A 9,236-nucleotide genomic window follows, 5' to 3' on the forward strand; every position below is an offset into this window, starting at 1 on the left:
CCTGAGCCTCTGCACCCTCCACCCGGATAAACAGGCCTAGGAGCCATCCACTCCAGCCCTGCAGGGTGGCTGGGAGAACCCTGTGAGGCTCGCCACCTTCTCCCATTGGCCCCAGGGCCCCTCCAGGGGGAGGGCATGGTTTTGCTGACTTCACATTCTGTGCACCAAACCCACAGCCTGGCTCAGTGCAGGTGCTCAGGAAATGACAGTGGATGTTGTTGGATGAGTGGAAGGGAGGGAGGAAGAATGATGGATGGATCTGCCAGGGAGACCTGGGCGTGTTTTTCCAGGGCTGGTGCTGGAAACTCACCACCACTTTTGTCACCCAGTTTTGGCTTTTAAACCTACCTCTGTTCTGATGATTGCTGCACCACTTACCTGTGACTGCATAACAAACGAGCCCAAATTTTAGCAGCTTTGCAGTAGAGTCAGTGCTGTCATCAGGGAAACTGTGGCACCTGGTCCTCTGAGAGACAGGATCCGGAGTCATACCAACCTGGATTACAATCCCAGCTTCCTCCCTGACTCAGGCGACAATGTCATCTGCCTCCTTCAGATAACGAGGGTGGTAATACCTACCTCGGGCTTCCCTGGTGGCTCAGCGGTAAAGAATCCGCCTGCCAACGCAGGTGATGCGGGTTCAGCCCCTGAGTGGGGAAGATGCCCTGGAGAAGGAATGGCAACCCACTCCAGTATTCTTGCCGGGAAAACCCCTTGGACGGGGGAGCCTGGCGGTTACAGTCCCTGGGGTCGCAAAGGGTCGGACACAATTTAGCAACTGAACAGCCACAGTATGTGCCTCATGGGATCACTGTGAGACCTGAATACATTTCTGTAGACCAAGGGTCTAGCACACAGTAGGTGTCTGCTAAATACCCATCACCACACTGGCCCTAGTTTCTGGCACCTGGAAGATGCTCAAGAATCATCACAGTGGGACTTCACCTTCCAATGCAGGGGGCGCAGGTTAGATCCCTTGTCAGGAAGCTAAGATGCCTTGCAGTCAAAAAACCGAAACATAAAACAGAAGCAATATTGTAACAGATTCGATAAAGACCTTAAAAGTGTTCCACGAAAAAAATATTATTTAAAAAAGAATTACCATAATTAGTACAGGGTAGGATGTGGGTGGGACCCAAGGATAGTTTAAGGGAAGGATCTGAGGGCAGATAGGAGAGAGGTGGTCCAGGTCTGGCAGAGGAGAGGTGTGGCTGGGGACTCATTCATGTGGCAGGTCTGATGCCCTACTGTGTGCCAGGACTGTGCTGGGTACTCAGGCCACAGCAGGGAGCTAGCTGCTCAGCCCCCACCTCAGCTGTCTACTGGGGTGAAGACGGCAGACAGACAGATAACATATAGCCTTGTAAGGTGACATCATGTGGTCACAACTGCTCTGAAGTAAATGAGCAGAAGAGATGGACAGGGAGTGGGGTGCTTGTTATCTTTTTTTAATCTGGCTGCACCACATAGTTTGCCGTATCTTAGTTCACCAACCAGGGATTGAACCCAGGCCCCCCATAGTGAAAGCAGAGCCCTAACCACGGGGACTGGTGGGGAAGTCACTGGCGTTTTAAATAGAGTTAGCAAAGACCTTTCTGAGGCACCATGTGAGCCGCACCGTGAGTGAAGTAAGGGAACGAACACTCGAGGCAGAAGCCGAGGTCCTAAGGGAGGCCTGGGTGGCAGGCCCAGTGACTGCAGGATCTTGCTGAACCTGTGAACAGTTTTTTTCTAGCTGCAAACAGAAGTCATTGGAGAGCTTTAAGCACCAGAGAGGTGTGATCTGTGACTGTGTTTCTGAAATTGTCTCTCTGGCTGCTGTGCTGAGAAGAGCTTCAGTGAGGAGTGAGGGAGGGGCCCACAAGGAAGGGAGTGGTGGTGTTCAGTCGCTCAGTTGTGTCTGACTCTTTGCAATCCCATGGACTGCAGCATGCCAGGCTTCACTGTCCTTCACTATCTCCCGGAGTCTGCTCAAACTCATGTCCATCGAGATGATGATGCCATCCAACCATCTCATCCTCTGAACCCCCTTCTCCTCCCACCTTCAGTCTTTCCCAGCATCAGGGTCTTACAATGAGTCAGCTCTTTGCATCAGGTGGCCAGGGTATTGGAGCTTCAGCTTCAGCATCAGTTTTTCCAATGACTATTCAGGGTTGATTTCCTTTAGGATTGACTGGTTTGATCTCCTTGCTGTCCAAGGAGGGGGAAATGGTGACAAATGTGACCCGTTGGGGGCTTGGCCCAGGGGTGGTTAAGGGGAGCTGGCGAGCAGTAGTCGGATAGAGGGTGGACAGGAAAGATGCTGGGCACACGGCAGAACCGGGAGGAGAGGAGCTGGGCCTTGGGGGCCAGGGCTCCAGGGTCCCGATGACCTGCCCCTGCCGTGTGCCTGGTCCAGGCTCCCCGTTCCGGGATGAGATCACGCTGGCCATCCTTCAGCTTCAGGAGAACAATCGGCTGGAGATCCTGAAGCGCAAGTGGTGGGAGGGGGGCCGCTGCCCCAAGGAGGAGGACCACCGAGCCAAAGGTCAGCTGCCCCCGCGTGCCCTGCCCTTCCCGGAGGCCCCTCACTGGCCCGCTCCTCCCCCGCCCGCAAGGCCCGACCCCTGGCTCTCCCCCTCCACCCCAGGCTTGGGCATGGAGAACATCGGGGGCATTTTTGTCGTGCTCATCTGTGGCCTCATCATCGCTGTCTTCGTGGCAGTCATGGAGTTCATATGGTCCACGCGGAGGTCGGCAGAGTCGGAAGAGGTAAGTAGGCTGATGAAGGGCGTGAGGGGAGAAGTGGGACCCCGGCGGTGGCGGGGGCTCGTGACGACTGTGGTATTGGGGGCCATTCCTGGAGGAATGCGGGGGAAGGGGTGGGAGCCAGGGAAGGGAAAGACGATCCTCCAGGGGTCCCAGAGCTCCAGAAAGAGGTGAGAGCAGGGACTTCGCTGGTGGTCCAGTGGTTAGGACTTGGCGGTCTCAAGGCAGGGGGTCCTGGTTCAATCCCTGGTCGAGGGACTAAGATCCCACAAGCTGCAGGGCAGCCAAATTTTAAAAAAAGAGGTGAGGGCAGAGGAAGGAGAGAGAGGGTCCACGGACGTGAGGAAGGATAGAGCAGGAAGAGGGTGCAGGCAGCCGTGAGGATGCGGGGAAGGAGTGAGGAGGGGCACCGAGGGAAGGCTCGGGGAGAGGACGAGGTGGTGGATAAGGAAGAAACAGCAGGAGAGACAATGGGGCAAGGAGAATGCAGCTGTATGCGGCAGCAAGGGGGCAGGCGTGCTGGCGGCTCTCACGCCCTGTGCCGCCCGGCTGCCCACCCACACTCCACCCTAACCCTGCGGCCCGCCCCCTCGCTCCTCCTCCGCAATTCCCACCTTCCCTCTGCCAGCCTCCAGCCCCTCCTCCTCCTCCTGCTGTGAGCCCTTGACCTTGCTTCTGCTCGCCTGAGAAAAGCAGAGGAGTCCCAGAGCCTGCCAGCCCTCACCTCCACATCCCGCCACCCGCCTGCCTTCTCCACTCGCCCCGTTAGTTATTCCAAATGAGCATCCACGCTCCTCCTCGCTGACACTCCACCTGTGCCCGGTACCCTCTCGCCTTCCCAAGGACATTCCTCAGCCTTCCTTCCCTCCGGCACCATCAGCTTTCCTCTCTATTGGATGAAGCCGGTGGCAGACAGATTCACTATCGTTTCTCCCATCTTCAAGGAATCCTGTCTCTCGACCCAGATTCCCCTCCCGGTCACCAGCCCATTCCTCCCCTTCTGTGGCAGCCTTGACAGGGTGTTTCCAGTTTCTGTCCTTCCATCCATTCTTGGACACACTCCCATCCACCTTCTGTCCCTGCCCCTCTGCTGAAGCCAGTCTCGCCATCCACGACCTTCACATCTGAAATCCAGTGCCTGAGTCTCCGGCCTCATCCCGGTGAGGTAGCCCAGGGCTCCCCCGCGGCCGGTCACCATCTCCTCAGCCCTCTCTGGTCCCTGCTCCCGTGTCATCTTCCTCCTAGCTCTCTGACATTCTCGTTGGGAGGCCCTAGGGCTCGGGCCTAGGACTTCTCTTCTCTTCCTCCCTCCCTCGGTGATCTCTTCTAGCCAAATGGTTTGCAAGACTGTATGCTGATGACTCCTGCATTATTCATCTTTTGCCACGTAACAAGCTATCCCCCGTTTTAGCAACTTCCAACAACAAACTGATCCCAGTTCATAGTTTCCATACGTCAGGAATCTGGGAGCAGCTTAGCTGGGTGGTCCTGGCAGCTCAGTGTCTCTGCTAAGGTCACGTGCATGATGTCATGGGGAGTTGCTGTTGTCTGGGGGCTTCCCAGGTGGCGCTAGTGGTAAAGAACCTGCCTGCCAATCCAGGATATGTAAGAGATGTGGGTTCGATTCCTGGGTCAGGAAGATCCCCTGGAGGAGGGGGCATGGCAACCCACTCCAGTATTCTTGCCTGGAGAATCCCATGAATAGAGGAGCCTGGCGGCCACAGTCCATAGGGTCGCACAGAGTCGGACACGACTGGAGCAACTTAGCACACATGCGCAGAGGCCCCACTGCGGCTAGAGGATCTACTTCTAGGATGGCTCCCTGTCTCAGAGTGCACTTGGGGTTTTAATTTATGAGTGACTGGGTGATGACACGGAGACGCCAGTGCCAGGGAAAGAAGAATTTAGTACTTATATCACCTAACAGAAGCCCATGCTCCCCCCATCACCAACGCCACTAGGGCCACAAGGAAAGCACCAGCTTTGGTGAGGAAGCAGAAGGGAGAGAGAAACCTAGGGCAGAGGCTTTATTGGGAAAGGCAAGGCAAGTGGGGAAATGGCTTAGTACTCGGCCATGTGAACGCCATCACTTCATGGGAAATAGATGGGGAAACAGTAGAAACAGTGTCAGACTTTATTTTTTGGGGCTCCAAAATCACTGCAGATGGTGACTGCAGCCATGAAATTAAAAGACGCTTATTCCTTGGAAGAAAAGTTATGACCAACCTAGATAGCATATTCAAAGGCAGAAACATTACTTTGCTGACTAAGGTCCATCTAGTCAAGGCTATGGTTTTCCCAGTAGTCACGTATGGATGTGAGAGTTGGACTGTGAAGAAAGCTGAGCGCCGAAGAATTGATGCTTTTGAACTGTGGTGTTGGAGAAGACTCTTTGAGAGTCCCTTGGACTGCAAGGAGATCCAACCAGTCCATTCTAAAGGAGATCAGCCCTGGGATTTCTTTGGAAGGAATGATGCTAAAGCTGAAACTCCAGTACTTTGGCCACTTCATGGGAAGAGTTAATTCATTGGAAAAGACTTTGATGCTGGGAGGGATTGGGGGCAGGAGGAGAAAGGGACGACAGAGGATGAGAAGGCTGGATGGCATCACTGACTCGATGGGTGTGAGTCTGAGTGAACTCCGGGAGATGGTGATGGACAGGGAGGCCTGGCATGCTGCGATTCATGGGGTCGCAAAGAGTTGGACACGACTGAGCAACTGAACTGAACTGATGTGAACGCTGTTAGCAGGCTATGGGCTAGAGGGGTCGTCTCTACTTGGCTGGTACCTGCCCTGGGTTGTTTTAGGGTTTGGTGTGTGAGTCAGATAAAGGGGGAGTATAGATTCAGAACTGGTTGGGTTTTCGTATGAAAGGCAGGTTCCCGACCCTTCGCTGTCCCTAAGAATCGGCTAGCTCTGGGAGGGTGGTCTCTCCCTGGCTAGCAAGATGTTTAAGATGTCAAAACATCCTGAGATAGAATAAAAATACACTCATTCACATGGCAGTGGGCAGGAGGCCTCAGTTCCTCACTCAGAGACTTCTCCATAGGGCTGCTTGAGTGTCCTCAGGCCATGGCAGCCGACTTGTCCCAGAGCAAGGGATCCAAGAGAGAGCCGAAATGTCAGCAGACCTAGCCTTATTCTGTGGATCACACAGTGACTCTCCTACACAGGCAAAGGGGATTACACAAGGGCGTGAACCCCCTGGGGGCAGGACCTTGGAGGCTGACTACCATAACCCCCAGGTGTGTATCCCTTCCAGGGACCTCTCCCTGAACCCACGGTTTGTAAACTCAGCTCCCTGTACTCTGCACCTCCACGTGGATGTCCACCAGGCGGTGCGTGACGTCATGTGGCCAACACGGAGCTCTGCCCACCCATCAGGCAACACTGTCATTCCAGTTGCTAGGGCCAAAATATGTGGAGTCACCCTTCACCCCTCCCTCTTCCTCCCACCCTCTACCTGATCTCAGCAAAAACTGTGGGCTCCACCTTTGAAACACACCCAGAACTCAAACTCTTCTCACCTCCTTGGCCGCCACCACCACGCCATCAGGCACTGCCATCTCTTGCCTGGTGATCAGAGTGGTTTCCTACGGGGCTCCCTGCTCTTGCCCTTGGCCTCCCTACAGTCTTCTCAGCACAGCTTCAGAGTGATCTGAAGCACAGCAGTCCTATATCTAAAACTCTTCTGCCTCAGTTGTTCAGGCGCTCAGTCCTGTCCAACTCTTTGGGACCCCATGGACTGCACCACGCCAGGCTTGCCTGTCCTTCACCATCTCCTGGAGCTTGTTCAAACTCATGTCCGTTGAGTCAGTGATGCCATCCAACCATCTTGTCCTCTGTCGTCCGCTTCTCCTGCCTTCAGTCTTTCCCAGCATCAGGGTCTTTTCCAGTGAGTTGGCTCATCTGACTCAGAGTAAAAGCCAAATGCTTACCGTGGACTCTGGGCCTTAAACAAGCCAGCCCGCATTGCTCCTCTGACCTCATCTCCTCCCATACCCCCTTGCCCACCCACCCCAACCACCCTGACCTGCTCTGGGTTCTTCAGCAGCTCCGCACCTGTATCCAGCTGAACTGTCTGCCCTCCCTCCTACCGGGTCTCCTGCAGCGCATCCTGCCCTGCCTTTGTCTACTTGCAGGTCCTCTTCTCAACAAGTCTCCCCTAAGGTCTCATCTCAACATTCAACCTTGCTCCCCCCACACACCCCTATCTCTTTTCCGAATTTAATTTTTCTCCAAAGCACTCATCACCATCGAACATACTATGTCTTTAGGTTTTGTCTCTGCATGCTGGAATAAAACCTCCAGGAGGGCAGGGGCTTCCACCTGTTCTCGATGTGGCCCTAATGCTCCCAGACAGTGCCTGGGACACTGTAGGTGGTCTGCCAGTATGTTGCGAAAGTGTTAGTCACTCAGTTGTGTCCGACTCTTTGCAACCCCATGGGCTGTAGCTCTCCAGGTTCCTCTGTCTGTGGGATTTTCGAGGCAAGAGTACTGGAGTAAGTAGCCATTGCCTTCTCCAGGGGATCTTCCCCACGCAGGGATCAAACCTGTGTCTCCTGCTATGCAGGCAGATTCTTTACCATCTGAGCCACCAGTAGGCGGTCAGTACTGAGCACAGGAATCAGTGACAGAGGATGGAGAACAAGTAGGACGGAAGGACTAGAAGCAGTTAGAAACTTTCGAGTGAAAAGACAAGAGGCGGGATAGTAGGAAGAGAGGAGCATGGCTCGGAGGTGAAGGGCCGATTTAAGAACAAATCCAGAGAATGAGGAAGACGGGAGAGAGAAGTGGAGGACAGACAGGAGTTGAGAGGCGAGAAGGAAGAGCACGCGGAGAGAAGGGACCTGCGAGGGAAGAGACCAGGAAGTGAGGAGAGGATGGAAGGGAGAGGACGAGAGCGCAGGTGGGAAAGAGGAAGAGAGGTGAACACAGCGGTAGGGCGGAGAGAGCAGGAGGATGTGAAGAGTGTGGCCTGGAGGACCCGGGGCAGAGAGGGAGGAGGCGCGCGGCAGGGAGGGCGCAGACCGTGACCGCCGCCCCGCGCCGCCCCCAGGTGTCGGTGTGCCAGGAGATGCTGCAGGAGCTGCGCCACGCCGTGTCCTGCCGCAAGACGTCGCGTTCCCGCCGGCGCCGGCGGCCCGGCGGCCCCAGCCGGGCCCTGCTGTCGCTGCGCGCCGTCCGCGAGATGCGCCTTAGCAACGGCAAGCTCTACTCCGCTGGCGCGGATGCGGGCAGCGCGCACGGGGGCCCCCAGCGCCTCCTGGACGATCCGGGGCCGCCAGGCGGGGCCCGGCCCCCTGCCCCCACGCCCTGCACCCACGTGCGCGTCTGCCAGGAGTGCCGGCGCATCCAGGCGCTGCGGGCGTCCGGGGCCGGCGCGCCCCCGCGGGGCCTGGGCGCCCCCGCCGAAGCCACCAGCCCGCCCCGGCCCCGCCCCGCCGGCCCCCGCGAGCTGGCCGAGCACGAGTGACCACGGGCGGGCGCCCGGACTGACGCAGGGGCCGGGCCCGCCCCAGGCCCCGGTCGCCCTCGCTTCCCCAGTGGGCGAGGGACGGGACTTGCGCCCGCCGCGCGCCGGACGCCGCGATTTTGCCTTCGGTTCCCGGTGAAGTCCGAGGCTCGGCTCCAGAGCCCGCCTGCGCCCCCTAGTGGACTCGGCGGGGGGAGCCGCGGACGCCGGCACTCCGCCCCCGACTGCGGACAAAGAGGAGCGCAGGGACCGAGGACTCCGGGGGCCGGGACTGCAGGGGTCGTTCCCGGAAGCGAAAGCAGTCCGCGGGGAGAACCCTTTCCTGGGACTTCTCAGGCTCCCCAAGACTTGACGCAGCCCTCCCCACTTCTAGAGAAGTGGGAAGCCTCTGGGCAGATGGGTGTCCCCTGGCGCCCCTCGACTCTTCTCTTTCTCTCTTTTTTTTGGGGAGAAACCTCCGAATTTCTATGAGACCCCCACAGGGAGAGGGTCAGTTGGGCCTCCATCCCTCCCCCTGCCACAGCCCAGTCCCTGTTGGAATAAAAAAAAGAACAAAACCCCAAAGCTGGGGATACGCGGGTCTCATTTCCTGGGGGTGTGAGGGCACCAAAGGCTTGGGCTTCCCCTCCCCACCCCCCAGGAAGTCTGCTTAACCACAGACGGGATGGTCACCCCTTCACTCTCTCGAGTCTCCGCCCTGCCCGCAGACAGCAGGTCAGCGCAGGTCCGGGCAGCTGGCCCTTCTCCACTGACCTTCTCCCAGGACAGAAGGAGGCAGCTCTCCCTGAGACAGCTGGAGAGATGCAGGGATCTGGAGAGGAGGAGACACCAGGAAAAGGAGACATAGAATGACAGAAAGCAGATGGGGCTGGGGGAGGGGAGGGCGAGTGGACAGTTCAGCGTGGTGGTGCCCCGGCTGGCCCGACGGGGACAGGTGTGTGCCTGGGCCAGGGTGATTTGTTGGCTTTGTAATCGTGTGCGTGTGTGTACTTCCCTGAGACCACCTTCAGTT

General features: G+C 57.1%; 1 protein-coding gene across 1 annotated transcript in view; it reads left to right on the plus strand.

Annotated features, from left to right (window-relative positions):
- GRIK5 (glutamate ionotropic receptor kainate type subunit 5) overlaps nucleotides 1–8,224 on the plus strand; it is a 58,721-nt gene extending 50,497 nt beyond the window's left edge. The window contains exons 17-19 of the mRNA XM_068993223.1: nucleotides 2,399–2,527; nucleotides 2,630–2,751; nucleotides 7,808–8,224. Coding sequence (XP_068849324.1) covers nucleotides 2,399–2,527; nucleotides 2,630–2,751; nucleotides 7,808–8,224 — 668 coding nt within the window. The remainder of the gene's footprint in view (nucleotides 1–2,398; nucleotides 2,528–2,629; nucleotides 2,752–7,807) is intronic.
- Nucleotides 8,225–9,236: the final 1,012 nt, after the last annotated feature.

The sequence above is a fragment of the Capricornis sumatraensis genome, chromosome 20, assembly GCF_032405125.1.
Source record: "Capricornis sumatraensis isolate serow.1 chromosome 20, serow.2, whole genome shotgun sequence".
NCBI lineage: Eukaryota > Metazoa > Chordata > Mammalia > Artiodactyla > Bovidae > Capricornis > Capricornis sumatraensis.